The following is a 23,129-nucleotide window of genomic DNA, read 5'->3' on the forward strand; positions in this document are numbered from 1 at the left end:
AATTGGGACAATTGTGGTTCTACTAGCTTTGGTCTTATATAGTATATGAGGTCTACTTTTAATAATACGCTTTCCAGACTGGGAAAGCATACTTTTGTCCTGTTTTGTATTCTACCTAAAAATAACATATATGGAGTGAAGATGTTTGGATTGCAGGGGCTTTTTTTCCCCTCAGAAATGAGTGTTGGATGAATATGACAGCACATCAGCTGCACCAGAAATACAGTATATAATTGAGTGAAACGCCACATTTCTGAAAACACAGGTGACCAGCATCTTACCGTTCTATTAGTTTTGTTTGGATAGTTTCTTACACTCCTGCTTCTAATGCTACATGGTGTAGTATCTGTAAGGAGCGTAGGTAGGAAGGACTTCAGTTTCACATCTCTGCTTGAATGGGACAATTTTAACGCACTCTTATTTCCACGGCAGTGGTAGAGAGTAGCTGTCATACTCTCTCAGATGGAAGAGTGAATTAATTACTAATACAGTTGACTGCAATGAATAAGATCTATTTAGAACAGCATTCTGACTTCTTTTTGGGTAAATAAGCACGGAGCACCCATGTTCTTGATCCTGTTGTACTGAGGAAGCAAATTAAGAATGCTGGATTTTCTTTCTATTTTTTCACAGACTTTGTGTTTTAATAGGGGTACATGATAGAAGAATAAAACTTCTCATTTGAAAGCTGTGAATGAGACAGACTATGTATTGTTGCTTTAGTATACTAATATTTTAGTAGTATTTAATATTAAAATTGTTTGTAGTCCAAGCAGGTACCTTCCATGTTAAGAAGGAAAGAACCAATGCATCTTACAGTAGAAATCCACAAGTATTTGACTGGTTGAAGTTGCTTTTTGTTAGTGGATGCTTTTTCATATCCAGAATGGTTACCTGCCTATAGGGCTATATGGAGGAATGGCAGATGGTTGGCTAAGCTCCAATTTAAAACAAAAACTCTGTGTAAATTACAAGACAGACTATTGCTAGGCTTTGGTTTAGAGTCTATAAATAAGTTGTTGCATGCCAATTCAGTGAGTAAGAATTACTGCTTGAAAAGCAGTTTCACAGTTCCAGATATGTTTTATGGAATTAATGTGAAATACATGTGAATGACATCATTTTAACTTGTGACAGAATTACAGCTGCAGGGCCAGTTGAGGCATTGCTTGGTAGGTGAAAAATATTCTGGTAAATTTTCTGAAGGTTTTGCAATTTTATGCAAGAAGGTTTTGAATATTTTTCTCTCTTGATATCTTACACGACAAAATATTTTTCAGCTTGCTCTTAGGAGAAAGGAACTTGAGGTCATTTCACATGATTACTGAGAGATATTTTGTAGCTCTTTTTTTTTCAAATTGGTACAAGGGTTAAAAAAACCAGTTCAGCTACAAGTTTAGTTTTGTGTATTCTTTTGCATTTCTTTTGTGTCTGTATTCAGTATGAGTAAGCAGAATAAAGTTTATGGAAGTCAGGGTAAGAACAGAAGATATTTTGGAGGTCTTCCTGCAATGAGGGTTGTTTGGGGTTTTTTGTTTGTTTGTTTTTGTTTTTTTTTTTTAGTAGTGAATATTACGAAACCTAGGTATAAGCCTAGGTGATACAAATAATGATTATATAAGCTTACAACAAACAGATGCTGTTTGACTTAAAGTACTGGCAGCATGTTTTAACTTTTGCAACCTTAGGAATATAGCAGCTTCATTTTTTTTTTTTTTTTTTTATAAAATACTAAATACATATAGGCATGTAATTGTATGTAGGGTGGCATATGTTTAAAGCAGGGTAGCTCATTCAGATCTAAATTTTTGTATTTTTACTTAATATCTATGGGCTTGTCTGGCTTCACAGGTTATTCTGCCCTTGCTCTTATGGTCTCTTTGGGTCTCTTTTGAACCTGATAAGTATAATGAAGAAAATCACACTGGGAAAGAATAAGTGAGTGCTTGATTACAGGGGAAGGCATATGAATCTGTTACATTGCTCTTCTCTTCCAGGAACATCAGTGTAACTCCCCATGCTAGTACTTTGTTTAGGAATAAATTCATGTTTAGGAATAAATTCATGTATTCTGAAATAATTGCAGTTAAGCTGCGGTTTAATGTTTACAATTACAGAAGGCCAAAACTATCACAATAGCTGTACCAGTATTCAGCTTTAGGTCTGCAAATCTGTTTCCCGGTATATAGAAAACTCAAACTTCCTTGTTTTCAGATACTTTCTTGTCATAAACGTCAAGGGTCAATTTGGAGACACTGAAAAAAGAAGAAAATCTTGAGTGATTCAGCCAAACATTCAGCAGTTGGAGGAGTCTGAGGAACGACACCTAACTGGTCAATTAAAAAAAACATTCTCAATGGCAAATTATTTGGGATTGAGTTATGTTCAGGGATAAAGTCTCTATTAAAGTATTCCAGCAAAATATTTTTCTGACTGTACCAACTAGGCAAAGTTTTAAAGATTACTTTCTGAGAAGGTTATGTATACACTGTGGTTGGTTGGTTTGTTTTATAGTTTTTTTCCTCCTTATAGCTTTTCATGCAGAAGGGTTTTGTAGTTCTAGCTTTATAATATAAGGAGTATCCTGGTCACAGGTGGTTAAAATGTGGCCAAGATACTGTGTCGTCTGAGAGCGTGCTCTTAAAAAGTTCTGTCCTGATTGCTGTGGATGTAAACAGGGAGTTGATTTGGGTTCTTTTGTAAATTTTGACTCAAAGACTTTAGAATAACTTTAAAAAAAAAACAACAACCCCCCCCCCCCAAAAAAAAAATGCCCCCAAGCTTCAGCAGTAGAAAAACAAACACAGTGTGAGGTATAGCGCTGTTAATTCAGTGAACTCTTTAGAAAGGGCAGTGGCTTCAATTAGTATCTAATTGCTTTAAAAAAACCTAAGGCATACACTATAATAAGCCATTAAAATGGGAAAAATCAATATATGTTGAGGTTATTCAGCCAGGTCAAGAAATAGAGTTTGCTTATGTAACGTTGGCCTCTTTCCCACTGTGACAGTACTTTGTAACATGTTTAGTTATGTAGTCTCATTCTGTTTCTCAGAAAATTTTAGAACTACGTAAGGTAAGTACATGCATCACTTATTTGGACTACAGAAGACTCTGCTGCACTTCAACATCCTAAGTTTTACAATTCAGTACATAGTGAGAATTGATCAAATGGTCAGACTGTCTTGTGTGTGTGTTCAAGGGGATGGAATTAACTGAAATGACAGATGGAGACCAAACAAGATTGAGGTTTTGGTGGAAGGGAGAGAAGCTCTGACTATTTTAAAAGGTAATCTTAGCATCTGCAGGAGTTACTGTTAGTTATCACAAAACTGTCTAGTGGTCTGGCTGTAATTGATTTTTTTTTCCAGACCTGCATTATAAAGGCTATCCAATCATACCTTGATTAGGTTAGTAAGAATGTGGCTTTTGAATACAAACTTACTGAATCTTTCTGATGTGAGTTTAAAGTTTAGCTCTTAATGAATAAAGATTATAATGTCTCCTTGCTGGACATCTTAGTGGTAGGTGAAGTGTTGATTGGACATGAAGAGTTCTTTCTCCAAGAGGGCATCTACTAGTCGCCAGGCAATGGATAGCTTTCTTGGTTTTCACATGTTAAAGAGCATTAAAAGCAAACTAAATTATTTTACAAGCAAAATACTAAGAAAGTAAGCAATTGTTGCCATATTCTTTATGAGTAGGTGGGAATTCAAGATGTTGTCCAAACTGAAATAAAAAAAAAAAAAAGAAAAGCTATAAATATATTAGGAAAAATTTCTTCACAGAAAGGGTAGTCAAGTATTGGAACAGACTGCCCAGAGAGGTGGTGGAGTCACCATCCCTGGAAGTGTTCAAAAAACGGGTAGAGGTGGCACTTTGGGACATGGTTTAGTGGGCATGGTGGTGTTGGGTTGATGATTGGACTGATGATCTTAGAGGTCCTTTCCAATCTTAATGATTCCTAGTTTTTACTTTCATTATAAATAATCCAGCCACCAAACCAGGAAACATGAAATTGCTACACTACCCTTAATTGGTTTAGTGGTGGACTTGGTAATGTTAGGTTAATGGTTGGACTGGATGATCTTAAAGGCCTTTTCCAACCTAAAGGATTCTATGATTCTATATTAACAGCAGTAAGAACTATGCATTCACCGCTAAGCTGCTGCTCTATAAAGTATGAAAATATCTCTGAATATATCCTTAAGTTTTCCACCAGAAGTGTAGTAATAGATTCTGTTTAGGTCTTTGTAAAGACACTGAACTCTGTCAGTGGTTGATTAGTTAGTCTTTGATTAATCCAAATGTTTGAAATATTTCCTCATAAGAATTTTTTAGGCTTTTTTCTGAGCATGATGTGCTTGGGGGGTAGGGTGGGGCGGGGAGTTTAAGTGATCTTCCATTTGGTGTGAGCAGCTTGGTAAATATAGCCACTATCTCTACTTGTTGAAACAACTACAAAATTTCCCAATTACTTTGATGCTGCCAGCCCAGGCTCCTGTCTGATCTGGTCAGATCACCAAAAGAAGCTTCAGGAACTGGGAACCTGCTAAGTGTCATCGGAGCTGCCTGCGTTCCTGAGGGTTAGATAAATCTGCCTGGTGGCTTGCTGCTTTACCCATGCTGCATGATGGAGCAGAGTGCAGATTCCAGAGGCAGCTCTGATGTGGATCAGTAATGGTGTGTGCTGGGATGCAGGAAGGGCTTACCGGCTTCTGTCGGAGGGCAATAGAGTGTGTTCTTACACTGTTGCACCTGCGTTACTAAATCCTGTTGAGGATCCCCTAATAGGACGTGCCAGGTTGAGGTTGACACCATGTGTTACAACTGGCTGTGTTGCTTCTGTGAGCGAGCCAGGTTTCATGGAAGAGGGCTCCTCGAACAGAGGGAAGTGTATCTTGCTGCAGCAGCAGCATGCTAATTTGGTTTTTCTGGAGTAACAAAAAGATATCTGCAAGTTTAATCTCTCTTAATCCTATTGATCGGGAATTGAGGACTGATTGTAAATTTGCTTTGCTGCATGTAGAAACAGTATGTAATGTTTTACGGTGTACTTAAATAAAGTTCTGCATTGTGTTCTAGGTAATCATATTCTACCTGATGAAGATTTGGCTTCCTTTCATTGGAGTTTACTTGGTCCAGAACATCCACTAGCTTCACTTAAGGTACAAATTTAGCATAACTGAGCCATTAAGCTAAAATCAATCATAACGGTTAATCAGAGCATTACAGTAGGTTAATTCACAGCAGCTATGCAAGGCTCTTGTTCTCAGTCACCCTCTGGTGTCCCAGTCCCTCTCTGTTGACTGCAGAGTATAGCTGGGGCGATTAGCCTTACAAGGCTAAACTTAGCCTTTGTGATCCCCCTCTGTGCCCTTCAGCTACATGAGCCAGCTAGCTTCAGTGTGGTTTGGCTTTGAGCATACAGCTTCTTACTCTCTTGGTTTTTTAACAGAATTTTTCGTTTAGTCATGTTCTTCAACTGTCAAAAATAATTAGCTGGTTATCTTCCCACCATATTGTTTTATTTTCTACTGATCTGAGTTTGTGTGTAATAGACAGTTTTCTGTACTTCTTAAAGTGTAAATATGCTAGAGAATTGGTTGCACAAGAAAGCTAACGTGGGCTTCAGTAGCTTTTTTTTTTTTTTGAGACAAGTAACTTGTGTCTGATGCTTAGTTTACAGTATGTCTGTTCTGCTGCTTCATCACACTTGCTTTGTGCATCTGCCAAGTAGACAGCTATAAAAGGGAAACTGGACATATCAGAGAATGGGATAATAGTGACCTTTCTTTCTCTCTGCCACAATAGATACATCTTTTTCCATTCCTCCTAAGGTGCACCATGCAGCAAATCAATTTGCTTTTTGTAAATTCTGTAAAATTGTTTTGTTATATCTACAACAAAAATAGGTGTGTTTTCCCTCCCCTTCTGTTCCAAAAGTTTATTAAGCATTGCAAAATTGTAACTTATTTTGCTGAAGGTAGAGTTTAAAAACAGATTCAAGATTTTCAGCAGAGTTTTTAAGGCTTGCACGTGCATTGCTTAGTGAACACCTGTGACAATTTGATGTTACGCTCATCCCCTATTTTGCTGCCGCTCCTGTGTTTAGAAAGGTAAGTGTCAGCACATTGTAGTGGCAAAACAAAATATGCATGCATGTTTGCTACTTCCTTGTAAAAATTCAGATGAAAAAATGAAAGACTGAAAGAGTGTGCCTGTATTTTCATTTTTTACTAAAAAGGTTAAAATGTAGGACTTGTCTCAAAGTGGTTGATAAACTTTCTGATATTCAAAATACTTTTCTGTGGTTTAGGCTGCGTAGACTTGTTTTATAGCCAGTTCAGACCATGACTTCAGACACCGAGACCTTCTGAAAAGCCTTCTGAGTATATACTGAATCATTTGACTAGAATGAAAATTAGATATTTGTCATCTTTGCTTCTAGATTTACATTTTCAGTGGAAACACCAACTGGGCTCTGTAGCTGGCATCCTAAAGAAATGAAACTTGTTTCCCTGGAATGTCACTGGGCTGTCTTAGGCAGTGTTCCCTGTATTTATTTAATCTGTTGGCCAATGTTAATCAGATTTGAAAGCAGTTGCCATTTGGCTGTTACTGGCTCTGTGAAAACTGACATGCTGTTATCAGTGAAAAAGACCCAAATTAGTGTCCTTACTGAGGGAAAAGGCTAGCACAACACATGATTTATTTAATTTCACAGCAGCTTGCTGGCCAGTTGTTAAGTACATAGCCCCAAACTAACCGCAGCATTTCTGTCTCCTGGCTGATAATGATGTCAAAGGGAGAGAAAGAAGAGCTAAAGCAACAAGGACACAGTCTACAGGAAACCAATCTTGATTAGTTACTGGTCATGGAACAGCTTACTATTTTTTAGCTTCAGTTTCAACAGTGCTTATGGTTTGAAATTATAACTGTTTCAGTAGTTTATTAATTTGGTTTAACATTTGACATACCAGTATGTCAATGATGTCATTACAGCTCTCTGTAGAGACCTCTTCTGTTAATTGTAGATGTATGGAAAGCAATATTTCTTGTACATTTTATGAATGCTTAAAAAAACTAAAAGACACTTTTATATTAGCCACAAGCTAATGGAATTGAACCACCTGAAATGACCACCTGAATCAGAAGTTGAAACAAGAAAGCAGTTGATAGACTTCCTGACAAATAATTTGACCGCTACACCTTGTTTGGAAACTAACATTATACTACTTTTTGTGTGCTTTGGGATTTATCTTTGAGACAAAGACAACTCGGTTCTTACTCTGGGAAAGCTTGTTACAGCATGGAGTTTTAAGATCAATGTATAATACCATCAGAATGATATTAGGAGGGCAGTTTCTTATCTCTGGAATGGATTAATACCTATTAGGGAGCACAAGAAGTGCCGACTCTATTCACAAGGCAACCTTAGAAACAACTTTGAATGCAATCTCCCTTTTTGAAAAAGAAGAGCATGCAGGGAAACTTTATGAGATTGCCGTCTTCATTTTGTGATGGATCATCTCCCTGTTAGGATGGTTTGGAAAGGATGAATTCATTGGACTGTCTTTGGCAAACTTTTGATATGTCTACCACCCAATATTTCACATCTGTTTTTACCTGGCAAAATTAGTAGCTTATCTCCTTGGTTGTTTCATCTTAGTAGAGAGGCAAAGACTGATGCTTCCAGAAAGCAATCCAAAATATGCAGGCCAGACTCTTTTTCTGAATTGCTCTAGGAAATTCCTGTCTGTCTTTGTTGACTTCAGAGGGTGTCTGCCAGAGAGAGACTAATATGCTAAGTAGGTGCTTAGGTAATTTGCTGCTGCTCAGATAACAAACATGGTAGGCTTAAGATATGCTTAAAGTAAGTGTCTGGCTGGTTTTTTGGTGGGGTTTTTTTGGTGGGTTTTTCGGCGGGTAGGGTGGGGTGTGGGTTTTTTGGGGTTTTTTTTTTGATGCTAAGGGTCATCATAGGATGATGCAGGTCAAGAAGGGACCTCAGGAAGTCATCTAATCCAGCCTCCTGCTAAAAGCCTGGTCAGCTTGAGGTCAGAACAGGTTGCTCAGGGCTTTGCCTAGACTGGTCTTGAAAATCTCCAAGCTTGGAGACTGCACAACCTTTCTGGGCAGCCTGCTCCATGGTTTGACAGTCCCAGCGGTAAAAATACTTTGCCTTGCATACAGTCTGAACCCATCTTGTTTCGGGCTATGTCTGTTGTCTCTTGTTCACAGTGCACCACTGTGAAGAGCCTGGGTCCATGTGCTTGATAACCTTTGTGTAGGTATTGGAAGGCTGCTATAGGTATCTCCAAAGTCTTGCCTTTGCCAGGCTGAGTAAGCCCCATTCCGTCAGCCTTTTCTCATAGAGTAAGTGCTCCAATTCCTTAACCATCTTGATTGCCTTCTGCAGAACTAGCTCAAATTTTTTGACATCTGGCTTGAGCCCAAAACTGAATGCAGTGCTCTAGAGGTAATCTAACAAGCGCTGAGGAGCAAGATCCCTTGATCTGCTGGTTATGCTCCTGCTACACAGCCCAGGGTGCAGTTGGCCTTCTCTGGTGCCAGGGCGCCCTGCTGGCTTATGTTCAGTTTGCTGTCTTCAAAGAGCCCAGGTCCTTTTTGGCCCAACTCCAGCCTGCAGAGTAGCCAGGGGTTACTCCTGCCCAGGTGCAAGACTGCTTTTGTAGTTGTTGAATTTCTTAAGGTTCCTGTTGGCTCATTCCTCTAGCTTGTCTAGGTCTTCCTGGAGGGCAACCCAGCCCTCGAATTCCTGGTAGTGTGCAGGGTTGTCACACAGGTTGTCTCATATGAAGTCTGTCTGTATCACATCTTTGGCCTGTGTTTCTGCTCTCCCCTTTTCTTTCTGACATCATTTTTGTCCCTCTTTTTAGATTTGGTTTTCTTAGAGTCCTGTGTGTGTAAGTTGCTAGCAAATGACGTCCATGTTGTGTGTATTCTTGTTACCATCAAGACATGCAGAAGTAGAAGGAGCTCAGTTTCCCAAGCAGGATGGAGGGAGGAGCAGAGAGAATTTTTAATTGAATAACTGATCTTCAGGGAAAAGCTGAGCTTTGCTGGTTTGAGGCAATTTTAAGTTGTCCAGGGAACTTCTTGCCTCTTCAGAAAGCTTGTTGTTAGATCAGACGCATTACAAGCTTGTAAGATTAAATGTTTTTAATATTCAAAGGCTGATAAAAGATCCAAACAGTTTGGATGCAATCGCTAACAGAAATTACTAGACAAAAGTAACAAAACCCAGGCAATTTATTGTAGTATTCTTCATATCTTCAGCCTTTTCTCTTGCCAGTGAAAAAAAATGTTCCCTCTGTGTCACCTCACAGTAACTGAATGTTCGAGGTCTCTCTTTTAATGGTTTGAAAATAAAACTAAACTGATTATCTGTTTCCAGCAGGCACAACAGTAAATGCTGGTACTTGTGTTGATTAGCTTTTAAAGGCTTCACTTCCTGGAGACAGGGGGCAACTGGAGTTGTCCCAGAACTGGGGGGCTTTTCCAAAGTGTAGCTTAGGTACCTTCTATAGTACCCTAATAATCCCGTGGAGTTATGCATATGTGAGTCTATTCTCTTTCAATAAAGCATTTTTGCAAGTTTATTTTGTCAAAACCAAAACATTTTTATCTTGTAGCTTCTGGGCTTGTAATGTTGCTCTCTGCCTCTCACTTTTACAAATAACCTATGTGGAATTAATTTCCTTTCCCCACTTAATCTTTTCAGACTGCATTAATAGATCACTTGTTTTTTTTGTCAGTGGTGTGTCATGAAGTAGTCCTTTTACAACTAGCAAAGAAAGAAACTGTGCTGTTTTCAGATGTCATGCTTTCTAACCTGATCACCTCCAAGTGTGTGATCTACCTCCATGTTTGCCTTTCCAAACCTGATTTTCCATGTTGTTGCTTGTCTGAAACTCTTCTGTAGAGGATAAGGAAAAAAATAGCTTCTAGGAAGAAATCTCTTATAATGAGAAATTGGTAAAATACAATGCTGATTTTGCTCTGAAATGCTTTGTGTGTAACTAAAAGTAAGCTTGAACCATGAACATGTTTTCTGTAACTTTCGCTGTTGTCTTAATTTTTCCCATACCTAACGCCTAGTAAGACTTGATTTTAATGTATTTTAAGCCTGTATTTTAATGCATACAGTATTAGAAATATTATTTATGATTCAGTACAAAAATCTAGAATTTTGGATGTCTGGAAAGTTCTAAAATGAATAGAAATAATTTATTCTTTAATATCAGAAAAGTCTTTTTTCTCCATTTTTCATTTCTGGCTTCTGTGTAGGTCATGACATTTTTAGTTTCGAGGGTGTTCTCACACCTGGAGTGGATGTCTTTGAAACAGAATAAAAGAAAATAAAATCCAAATATCTGAAATGTCTCTAAACTTTTAAGGTCTCACTTCAGGAATTAAGAATATGCTTCAGTGAAGTCTTTAGGCTGTTTGTTTAAAAGCAGCTAAACTGGGGGTGATATGCACAGTAAGCCCTTGATGTGTCTCACTTGAGCTTCATACTTCTAGAGTCTGAGCTGAATATTAGTGCTAGAGTGATGTGATATCTTCTCTTAGAGTTTATTGAATATTAGTATCTTGGAGATCACGTAAAACTAATGATAGATTGCTTACTCCTTTTATCCACTGAATTTTCAAGCAGAGATTGCAGAAACACTTAGGTAGTAATGCAGGGTTTCTCCAAGGGACTCTGCAGAGAGCACATCTAACATGACACAGCCATGTTATGATTCAGCTGCTTTAGAGATGTATAATTGTTACACATAGAAATAAAATTGTAGGTGTTCATAAAATGACTTAGATTACCAGTGAGAAGAAAATCTATTGCTTATGCTTGCAGATTGGGTGCAAAATTTTATCATCAATATTTGTAAGTGTAAGCTTACACACAAATGTGATCTATATTTAGTGGTGTTGTATATATTCAGAACACACACTAGTGAAGATTCAGAATTTACTCTCTGAAATAGAAATAATTGCTGTGCCACTGACTACACTAAACAGAGCTGTTCTTAATTTAGGCTCATAAAATGTGGAGCTCATCTCTGGTAGATAATGACCAGGTATAGAATGCATATCCTGATATTTGTAAAAAGTAGACATTAGTGCAAAAATTCCCTAGACCCCAAAAATGGTCTACATATGAAGAAGGCAGTCTAAGAAATTGCATAATAAGTGGATCAAATAAGGGCAGGAAAGAAAATAATTACATATGGTAGACTCCATACAAAATAAAAAGGGGTTGTGGTACAGATTTTAAAGTTGCAAAGATAAAACTAATGAAGTATTAATCAGAATTTTGCATAAACATTTCTGACAATGCTGAATTGCAGTATTTTCTAGTAAAGTATGATACCTCTGTTCAAAATGCCAGCATAAAGATTTTTCATTTTCTCCTATCTTAAATAGAACTGTTAAATAATAATAATGATCTCTTAAGTCTTGAATCACTGAATTTTGCAAATAGGCAGATTAAAATATGTTAAAAGCAAAAACCTAACTGCCCCTATAGGCACAGACAGAATGTTCCAGACAGAATTTTTAGAAATTCGTCAGGCATCCTCTAAAATTTAGGACATGTATTTGGAGACCTCTTTCCTGCCCCTCTGAGTGTGCACATTGTGCAGCACAGAGGGAGAGTGGCAGAAACTGGCTACGGTTGAGTAGTTGTTCAGACCCAGCTAGCAGCACTGCTCACTGCTTTTAATTTTGCCATGGTCCATGATGGTTGCTTGACGTGAAGTTTCTGTACCACATAAAGGATCACACAGTGCATGTAAGAGCAGTAATGCCCATAATCATATGCTGAATAATCATCAGTTTGTTTTCAGGAGGAGCCTGTTGAGAGTGTTGAGATGGAAGTCCAGGGTTTCCAGGACTATCCAGTTTCTCTCCTTTCTCCATGTGGACACGAGAAGGGATCAGGCCAAAGAACTGAGTCTAGAACTTCCTGGTACAGCACATCTGTCTGCAGCTGCCAGTCACTGAGCTGCGTGAGCTTCGTCTGTAGGGGCTTTGGACATCGTCCCACAAAGTTCTTCCAGCTCTTTCTTCTTACTACAAAGAGGGGTCTTTTGCTACGAAGTCCAAAGCGATTCTTATCTTTTCAAACCCATGGCCTGAGTCAGTGACCAGTGAATCAATGGGAATTCATTATTTTCCTAACATCTTGAGTACAACTGTACTGTGGACTTTGATTTGTAGACAAATGTATGGTCTGTATGGGCTCAGGTCATTAACTCGAGTGAAATTTCTCATCCATTTAAAATAGTTGGTGAATATGGGAGGTCAGACACATCTGTCATTGGATGGTGAAACATCAGTTATTTTAATGCCAGAATATTGAAACTATTTTATCAATGGAATTATCTTAAGAATTACCTCAGTGTCTGCCAAAAGAATAACCAACCCTTTAACCATATTGATACTGAACTGCTTGAAAGAGAAAATAACTATGCTCACATCATAGCAACAAGAGAAATCCATACATCATTCTTTGTTGATGTATGTTATAAAAGAAAGAAAAATAATTTCTCGCCTGAGATGTTATATATAATGTGAAGCTGTATGAGTATATTCTACTGCAGATAATGAAATATACAAAGTTTGAAAACACTAATTATTAAACAACGTAATCTTCCAATAATGATTTTTAGACGAATTTCTGTAGAATCTTAAAAATAAGTTTCCTTGAGATACTGCTTTTCTCCATTTGTTTTTCAAATCTTCCCTTTTCTGTGTACATAGAGATCTTCCTGTTCCCAGTGGATCTCTTTCATCAATTCTGATACCACTTTACATTCAGAATATAAACTGTGTCAAAATAAAATATTTTCTGGCATACATATATGTATAAAATGGATGTATCCACATTAGATAAAGCATTTTGCACTAGAGGAAATGCCCAACTAAAAAGCAGTAAAATAATTAGCATTGTTGACCTTGTTTGTTGTTGGAGCTGATATTTAACCAGTAAATATTTACACAGAGGTGAGGTTTCACATACATATAAATATACTGTAGATGAAAAACATAAGAATCATTGTTTAAGGTGAAGTCTTAAAAACAAGGTGAAAGGCCCAAAAATATTTAGATACGAAATCTGGCAAAATGGAATTAATCGAATGTATTTTCAATAAATAAAAGTTTAATTCTCTGCTGTGTAACTGAACTATCTTGGGCTACCCTGTTATTTCATACTGGCATGTATGTTTATTTGCATAGGTACGTGCTCACCAGTTAGTTTTACCACCTTGTGATGTAGTGATCAAAGCCGTAGCTGACTATGTCCGTAATATTCAGGACACCACTGATTTGGATGCCATAGCAAAAGATGTTTTTCAACATTCACAGGTAAAGTATAAAGCAAAATATTGGTTTGGGGTTTTTTTTAAACCTATTGTGCTATACATTGGTGTTGAAGAATTGTATTCTATAAAAACATTGGTTTGGGTCAGTTGATAATAGGAATCTGCTGGTGTATGTAGTGTCTTAGATACCCTAATTTCACTTTCCATACTTTCCGAAGGTAAAAATACTGCATTTACCCTAAGTGCTTTAAAGTTAAATTCTTGATAACCAAAGGGGTTTTGTAATCTCGCTTTGTGTACTCTCATTGAGAATCAGTGCTATGTGAAGATAGTATTTTAAGGCTTTATCCTTATATGGATTGACATAATATTTCTTGTGCTGGAGTGGTGCTGTAGTCCTCAAGGGTCCATAGGCGTTAATACTGTTTGTGATATGGTATATGTTAACTACTCTACAGTACAGTGGTGACCTATAGGTGACATGCCTAGATTTGCTCTTGACAGATCTTTTTTTATTTTATTTTAGTCTAGAACAGATGACAAAGTTACTCGATTTAAGAGAGCGGTTGCTTATTACTCAGCAACTAATAAACCTATGCCATTTCATCCACCACATTACCTAGGTAAGTAATTAAAGAAATAAGGCTTTTCATTTTAATGAAAACCTGGCATAACCCTAAATCAGAAATAGTTTTATTAGTAATATCTTATAAAAATGTTTATATTCTCTGGCAGTTTTCATTGACCCTTGAATATGATGTTTCAAAAGAAGGTTTTCATAGGATATGTGCAGAGGTTGTGTTCTTTCCCCAAAAAGAGGAGAACAACCTGGACTGATTTTCCTCTTAGCTATTGCTGCATCAATTCTAGCATTAGGACACTTGAGAGTATGGTGCTGTAAACAACTGAAATCTGGTGACCAGTTCAATCATTAAAGACGGTTTCTATTTCTACTCCATAAAACATATTTTCTGTTTCTCACTGGACTTACCTGACATGTTTTAGAAATCCCTTTATAGTCTGATTTTTTTGATGTCATAACATACCTGTTTAAATTGCAGCCACAAATTGTTCTGGCGTTGCAGATTATTCCAGAGGCTTAGAAATTAACTGTATGATCACAGGATTTGCTACGTATACCTCATTCTTAACACAAAAACATAATTTGAGCTGAAATTTTCTAAATATTTTTAGTTACCATACTGGAATACTAACACAGATTTTTCCTTTTTTGAGGGGGTGGGGTGTCTTTTTACATTCAAAGACCTGCGTTAAAGGGCATTAAGGCTACTCTAGGTCAAATATTCAAATGATAGAAAGTGCCAGCATTATGTGTCTGTGTGACATTGTTTTTGCTGGTTTCTTCATTATGACATCTCTTGGGCTTTTCTTCTTCTAAGCTTCCTTTGATTCCCACGTAGAATAGAAATGTGCAGTAATGAGATACACAAAAAAACTTGGGAGAAGGTGAGACAAGTAAAATAGACTTCACAAGCTACAAAGTATTTTTATTAAAAGGCAAAAAATGAATAAAACTGAGCTAAAGGCATACTAGAAAACAGTAGTACTAAACAGAACAAGAATAAATAAACCGTAGAAGCAAAAAGATAAAAAGCGTAACATTTGTGTCAAATAGTGAGCATTTTCATGAGTGTTTGGGTTTTTTTCTTCCCCCGCCTTCTCCCCATTTGCAATACAGCAGCCAGACCAAATCAGTTTGGTATGCCTGGGATAGTGCCACCGTATGTTCCTTCTCAGATGCTTAACATTCCACAGACCTCACTACAAGCAAAACCTGTGGTAAGTATAGCCCTCTGCCTTTCTCTTTGGGAGAAACCTGCTGTGCTCATCAAATTAAAATCTAGGTGGGAAAGGTGTATCTAACTTTTTTAGTATGGGTGTTCACTGATTAAGCCTGGAACTATAGTGATGGTGCAGGCTCTGTAGAACAGTTTTTGTGGATGTGCAAGATGGCTGAGATTTAATGTATACGTTTGGAAAATGCCACTTAATTAAATAATGTATTAAAATAAAAGCCTTTTTGTTACCTTCACTTAAGCAAGATCACTTTATTTTAGGCCCAGCAGATGTCCAATCAGGGTGGAGCCCAAGGTCAGGGTCCATACCCATATAGTCTCTCTGAGCCAGCCATCACCCTGGAAACAGGTGGAAAAAGTCTCTCTGAGCAGAACAACTACAGTAACATTCCTCACGAAGGAAAGCATACACCATTGTATGAACGATCTTCTCCAATAAATCCAGCTCAGAGTGGGAGCCCTAATCATGTGGATTCAACCTATTTTCCTGCCTCTTCTACATCTTCGTCCTCCGACAATGATGAAGGCAACGGAGGTGCAGTGAAGTAAGTTTTTCATGAGAAAGTTTTCTTACTTGGCTTCTGTTAAAATAAATTTATTTTCAAAATTGTTCATCAGTATCCTGAAAGTAAGAAATCTACATATTAGTGATACAACAGAGCTTCAGAAAATAGTTTTAGGTCCCTATGACTGCAAACATATCCTGGTTCACTTTAGTCACCTTGTTCCTTAACAAGCAGAAATCCAAAACCAAATAATGTGGGGTGTTTTTCCACTTTTGCCCTTATGTTTTATTGAAAGAAGGAGAGAGTGAGATTTCGGTAAATGTCATAAAGCCTCCGAGTTCTTTACTTTGTATAAAAGAAATATTCCTACTTCACAGTATAATTCATTAAAATTTCAGTAGCTAAAAACTATGAAACTTCACTGAATTTGTAGTGTTTACACTTCTAAAATTTTGGGATAATGTGGCTTTGCAAAGAAACCTGGTGTAATGTCGGAAATTCACCATTAAGGGCAGTGACTTAAGAGTGGTCATTGACAGGCTATGCGTGGAACAAAACAGCAGTGAAATTGGTTTTGCTGTCTTCTGCTAATGTGCCTTGTTTACTGCAGAAGTATTTCTGACTTCCGCTAGATCATATGTCTGTCCTTGGCAATAAAGTTGTGCAGACTTTCATTTAATTACTGCTTGCTGACCTACTAAAAGGAAATTTGAACACAGGCAGTTCGTGTTTACCTTTGTCGTGTTAGGTGTAGTGAGTGGCTTACTGTGTAAGAATCAAAGCCTGGGGCTTTATCAGGTCTGTGATTGCCTCTAAAGGTTTGGGGTTGTGTCTAATAGTATGTTACTACTTGGTATTACATTCTGAATGCGTCCACAATTATGCATAATGGCTTGGATTTCGTTTTTTTGATGCAGTCTGTCAACTTTAAATATTATCATGTGTTTTGCTTAGTAAATCAAACAAGTTTGCGTGGTTTCCATGCAGTGTAGAACTGGAAATGTACCTGCTTTAGAAAAAACAATGTTTTTCAGCTTTTTTTTTATAGTGTTGCCTTATGCATTTTATGCAATAAATTTTGAATAAATTTAGAAACTGAAATCTAGACAGTGTAATTTATATCACAGTTTGTAGAAATAGTCTTCTAATTGAGGGAAATTATTTGGCATAGTGACAAATATTTATAGTTCAATCAAGGATTTTTGCCTACATGAACATTATTTAGTCATTGTAATATACAGCTTTTAAATACAATTCAAATATTGACGTAGTGTAAATGAATAGATGTTGGTATTAAAGTCTCTTGAAGACTCCTGCAAATTGACATTTGTAACAGCATCCCTTAAAATCAGAGTCCTCTCTGGCCCATAGTTCCAGTAACAGTCACCAAGGATTTATCCCATTGTATTTTAAACAGCACTTTAATACTGTGTTTTCTTTTGTGTTGTCCTTCAGCCATGTCAGTGGGAACAAAATAGGCTGGGAAAAAACAGGAACCCAGTCAGAAAGTCAAACACGTGGGGAGCTGGGAGACCAAACGAAGGTAATTCTTTAAGTTCCAAACATCACAATTTATTATTTTGTATTAAAGCTTCACAGCAAACTCTGAGTAGAATTTTCAGTATTGATCTGTAGGATTTAGTGTAAACTTTTACAGCTTTTTGTGAGTTACAAAACAACAGCTTTAAAGTACAGTAAGACATTTTCCAAGGAATATTATAGTGTATACATAAAAATGAAAATTAAATAAGATGTGTTAGAAAATACTAGATATAAAATAGAAAGAAACCAATAAACTTGTTTACTCCTTAGCTAACAATCTCATCCTTGGATATCGCTACCTGTGTTTACATAGTGCATTATTTTGATTTTTACACTGAGGAATATAGTGGTCTAGGTGTCCGTGGGTTCAGGGTGCATGTCATATAACCTACAGCGTAGTGAGAACAGCTCTAATACACGTTTCAATGTTAGCCACAGACCGTTGTAGGTGTATTAAAGCTTAGCTGAGGAGTAAAAGTCCTTTTATAACTGCCTGGTAGGAATTTCACGTAGTACATATTAAAAGTAGTTCTGTGGGACCAATTAGAATGTATTGCTACTTAACTAAGTAAGGATGGGGTAACTAAGTCCTTGATAAAGCCCTAATATTATCCTATTAAATTTCTTCAAGATTTAAAACCATTGTCAAATCAAGAGTATGGTGTTCTGTATTCCAAGTTTGAACTGTGTTTAGAAAGAACATTCAAAGCATTTGCACCTAGTATCTCTGCGTCTTTGTGATGAAACTGTACACCAACTGTTAATTTTGTGTTGAAAAAAAACAATCACGAGTTACTTAACACTGTAGACAGAACATTTTCCCTGTACCTTTGGCATAGACAATCCAGTAAACTTGGGCTTTGTGCTTAAAATATCAAGCTGATGATTTCACCCATGAGTGGTTATTATTTTTGCAGACTACGCCCCATATGATAACTGTATCTGACTGCAGATTAGTCACCATATGCAAATGCTAATTTGACCTATCACATTCCTTTCTTCTCTGTGTTATGGGCCATCTATGAAGCCCGGTGCATCCCAGCTGCAGCCCTGCGCGTGCGCTGCACAGCCCGATGTCCTGCAGAGGAGGGAAGCGGAGGCAGGGAGTAGCCAGAGCGGTGGTGGTGCTGTCCCTGGAACTGGGTGGTAGATGGGTGGGACGTGCTGCACGGCATGTCTGGCTGCCTGTCTTCATACACACAGAATTAGAGCTGTATAAGCAGTGATTAAACTTTCCAGTAGACATATGCATGCAGTCCAACTTAAATGCATTCCAGTTTAATGTATAAATGTTTGTGAGTTCTGCTTGCCCTTTTTTTTTTTTTTTTTTTTAATATCAAACCACTTTTTCAGCCTTCAGTAACAGAAGACAGTTGCATTTGTTGATCATGGCAGGGAGGATTATGAGTACATTTTGTAGATTAACTCATATCTTAGGTATGTATATACATTTAAAAAATGTATATTTCCTGAAGATTTCAACTGAATAAGCGATGTGAATTTCTGAGGTGAAGTGCTGAAAATCTATCATAGTTCGACAGGTAGCAGCAATCTTGACACTCCTGTCACTTGACTTGTCAAAATTCCTTGCTCACAGTTGTCTTGCTGCATGATTATACATGACAAAGGTGTACTCATCTCATTTGGGTGGATGTATATTAGTAAAGAAAAAAAACCCCAAACTTTCAACTGTAGTAGTTCCTCAGCTTTGGTGTTTGAATACCACTGGAGCAGATCCAGGAAGAACCTGGGTAGTGCAAACAGGGAAAGCACTCCTATCGTCAGGGGGTTTTTGTCGTGTTCCCTCCATGCCCACAGTAACAGGCAGTTCTGTAAACTTCTCTTTGTGGTTCAGTATCACTGACTTTTAGTTGTTGGGGTAGTAGAAGACAGAGGCAAAAATCTTTAAACTGATAAATATATGTGGTAATATAACACAGATCTAAAGAGCTGTGATAGCTCACATGTTTATAAAAACATTTTGTATTAGTATATTGTGTTAGAAGTGTTCTGATTTACAGGTTTTAACCATTTCTTCTGTATATTTTAATTTTTATAAATAAAATGAGGTCTGGATTACCAACTCTAAAATACAGTCTTTCAATAATGTCCTCTTTCAGTAATGTCCTACATTACAAAAATGTAATCTGAAAATAATGTTGTCCCTTTGATATTTTGCTAGAGCATGTTTTTACTAATACACACCTTCCTATGGAAGGTTTCTGGAGGTTGTGTGGGGTGTTTTTGGTTTTTACATGCAAGTTTGTATTTTTCATAAGAGCCTGAAGTGAACAAGCTGAGCTTGTTTGAGCCTATTTTTTATGTTACTTGTTCTGTGGGACTTCATGGCTTTGGCCATTTCTGTTTCAGCTTTGCTTTTAAAGTCTTACAAAGCATGTGAAATTTTCTACACAAATTGTGAAAATACTCATGCATGATGTATCATCAAGTGAACAAATTAAATATCAGTCTCAAAAGTTTTAAATATTTCTATAATAGTTTGTAGGCACAAAACTAGTATGAACTCTTAAGCTAAAAACAGCTTTCGGTTTTGAAGATGAGGATTTTTAGGAATGAACTCCACTTTTTTGGTAGTATCTATGAGGCATACATAAATGCTTACAAAAGGCTTATTCAGCAGGAGGTTTAGAGTATATTTTTGAGTCATGTTTTTCCTATGAATTTGTGAACTACATTTCTAGAAATGGATTAAAATGCCACTTTAATCTTGCAGTCAGAAAATGTTGCCATTTTCTCTTAGAATCATGTTCTCAGAGAAAAGAATTTTATATTAAAAACCAAACAAAACATTGACAAGACTTTTGCGTTCAGACACTATATTTTAAATGTCTTTAAATTGAACTCTGTAGCTTCTGCTTCATTTAGAAATGCAGACTGTGAAGGAATGTGTTAATGGACGTCTAGATAAATTACAGACTTGGGTTAACTGACAGTCACAATGTAGTTGGTAGTATCTTGGAAATACTTAGTTGAGGTCATTGACATTTCATTAAGAGGTAATCAGTCCCCCTTCTGTATTGTGCAATTAAAAATTAAGAAAAATAATTATTGTTGCTGTTAATAAGTTAAAGCTTTACTGTATTATTTATTTTTTTCAGTAATTTGCTTCTGTTAGCAAACAATGGCTTAAAGTTTACATTTTCTGCAAATCTTCTGGCCAGCTTTGGATAATGTATTCTATATACTGATACAACATGATGTGAAGATTTACTGTTTTCATTGTGGGTAAAGAAGGAAATTTGCTGTTTCTCTTGGCTGATCTCCTGCTATGTTTCAATACACATTCAGAAGCACTTTATTTTGTATGTTCTGTTACAGGCAGAAGGTTCCTCTAGTGCTTCTTCAGGAAGTCAGGCAGCTGATGTCAAAGGGAATCAAACCAGTAATCCACAAATCCCATGCCTGTTGTCAATGCCCACCAGAAACCACATGGATATTACTACCCCTCCATTACCTCCTGTAGCACCTGAAGTATTAAGAGTGGCAGAACACAGGCACAAGAAGGGGTTAATGTATCCCTACATCTTTCATGTCCTAACCAAGGTATGACATTTAAAAATTATGTACTGTGAAATAATGATTCTGTAAAAATAATTGCACTTATATTTCTGGCTAGAGTATCATAAATTTCTATCCTTTTTAATGCTTTGAGTTTTGGTCTGGTTTTAGTGCTTCTAACAATTTTTTCCCCTGTTTTCTAACCACTAATCTGGTCTGGTACATTGTTCCAATAGATATGAGAAGACTGTAATTGGAAGTGTTTACTTAGAAAATTTTTCATTTTTCCTGAATATATGCAGATATCTTTGTATCTCTACACATGTGTGTGTATGTTAGTGTGTGTGTGTGTGTATACCTGTGTGTGTTTGTATATAGGGTCCATTTCCATCTAGAACTTCCTGCATATGTGCTTTGGTGTCTGTGCCAAGTCTTTTCTATTTTCAGTGTTCAAAAATACTTAGATTGTTTTCCCTCACAGTTTGATCCCTCCCATCCCTGGTAGCTAGCCCTGATAGAAACGTAGCAGCTCTAAGAAATCCCTTTTCTATAATCCTAAAATGTAATTATAGATCAACTTGATGATGGTTTGAATTTTTGTTCATTTTAGTTTGGCAGAACATTTCTGATGGCTCTTTGTTTTTGGCTTGGCTATTTTATGTGCTAGCCTTCAAATTCCCAGCATTTTCACACAGCCCAGGACTCTCTCTGCTCAGTGTGTCCAGTAAAAAAAATCTACCTGAATGGCCACATGAGGTCACCTTGAAAAGCAATGGGAGAGCTTCGTACAGAAATAGGCAGTGATAACCTGCTTCAGTGTGTCTGGAATCTGGTGAAGTCTGCTTTGTGTTGAACCGGGACGGAGCCAGAGCAGTGGTGTTTCTGCACAACTCTGTGTTTGACTTAATCTAGTCTCAAAAGACTTAAGTTCATTGTTCCTTCTAAGTGCAAACAGATGAGTCCCAGAACAAGACAACTTTAATCTTCTTCTTCCTTAGTGTTCAAAGTGCTTAGTACTGGTTCTCATACGTCAGGCCCATTCAATGTACATATTTGTACAGCATCTAGCAAAATGGCACTGTCCACATTCCTGTTAACTTGTATTCATCTTAAAAATCTGCTTCAGGACAACAAGGACCATAGGCAGGGCTCTGACATCCATAAAAAGAGAAATTTCTGTGTCAAAGTTGAGCTTTGGGTTTCCTATTTCCCATGTGTTTGTTTTGCACCATAGCTTGTATTGCTGTCATGTTCTTACAGTTCCCTTCTTTACTGAAGAAAAGTGGGCAAGAATCAAAAGGTGTATGAAGGCTGTTGATGCCAGTTCTGTTTCTTACTTTGCATAGCCAAATATTCTTAGTACATTTAAATACTACTTGATATTTAATATGTCTCGCACTGGGAAGAAACTAATTAAATGCCTGTATTTGAGAAATTCATTCCCAACAGAAAAAAAAAGTCAAACTAGAGATGGCTGCATCAAAAATAAATCAATAATGTTTAAGACTGTTTTCCTTTCCCCGCTATCTGAAATGCTTTTGAACGAGTATGCACAGGGGACCTAAAGTATACCATGGGTACACTGACAGATATCTTGCATAATTATGGGATTCTTTAGAAATTGGCATGTAGAAGTGTCACAGGTTATGTTGCTGTTATGTGAAGAGAGAGAGCTTTCAGACATACCTAAAGTAGTGTTGTCTGAGTTAAACTGGCAATATCATAATGTAAGCACTCCAAGCTGTCACCTACAGTATTAATTTCTGGGGCAGTTTAAATGTTTTTTTTAATTGAAAGTAGCACAACAGAGTGCTTGTTGTCAGTGTTGAAAATAAAGGCTAGTATTTGGGAGCAGTGCAGTGAAGTCAGTCATTTTCCAAGAAAATCTTAACATGGTAGGACGCCCAGACACAGAAAACATAGAATGTTGCTGCTGTTTTGAGAGAGAATGTTGGAAGGTTCTTTGATGCTTTTTTCTGAAAAAGTATAACATGCTGAAGATTTATTTATATACATTCAAAAACAACCTTACGTAATTCCCAGTTACAATTTTTTTGACCAGGTCTTGTAATGTTGTTTCTTACAGTGAGTCCCCACTACTGTTTCAAATCCTTGCACCAAAAAGTCAGACTGGTGTTTTTAAACAGCATGAATATTTTAAAAATACCTGTCTGGAATCTAGATCAGCTTCAAATGTGCTTTGACTATCTAAGAAGCACATTACTGTATTTTCATGTGTACTATTTCATGTGTACTATTTCAATCCTCAAAGTATCCATATTTGAAGATCAATATTTAGGTAATCCTCACCTGCAGATAGTCTAGACAAAAAAAAGGTGTGTGATGGAGAAGAGAAAGAAGAGAGCAACAGGGATAATCAGAGCCTGGAGACT

At 37.0% G+C, this 23,129-nt stretch overlaps 1 protein-coding gene across 7 annotated transcripts in view; it reads left to right on the top strand.

Annotated features, from left to right (window-relative positions):
• FAM120A (family with sequence similarity 120 member A) overlaps positions 1-23,129 on the top strand; it is a 56,650-nt gene that overhangs the window by 6,741 nt on the left and 26,780 nt on the right. For 5 of the 7 annotated variants that reach the window (XR_012831218.1, XM_075714612.1, XM_075714614.1 and 2 more), the window contains exons 3-9: positions 5,086-5,168; positions 13,267-13,395; positions 13,879-13,975; positions 15,052-15,152; positions 15,431-15,714; positions 17,131-17,218; positions 20,557-20,781. Coding sequence is in view for 6 of the 7 variants with exons in the window: in XM_075714612.1 (XP_075570727.1) it covers positions 5,086-5,168; positions 13,267-13,395; positions 13,879-13,975; positions 15,052-15,152; positions 15,431-15,714; positions 17,131-17,218; positions 20,557-20,781 (1,007 nt within the window). In the remaining variant the exon portion in view is untranslated. The remainder of the gene's footprint in view (positions 1-5,085; positions 5,169-13,266; positions 13,396-13,878; positions 13,976-15,051; positions 15,153-15,430; positions 15,715-17,130; positions 17,219-20,556; positions 20,782-23,129) is intronic. The other 2 variants (XM_075714615.1, XM_075714617.1) reach the window with 1 other exon arrangement.

This window comes from Pelecanus crispus, chromosome 7 (assembly GCF_030463565.1).
Source record: "Pelecanus crispus isolate bPelCri1 chromosome 7, bPelCri1.pri, whole genome shotgun sequence".
NCBI lineage: Eukaryota > Metazoa > Chordata > Aves > Pelecaniformes > Pelecanidae > Pelecanus > Pelecanus crispus.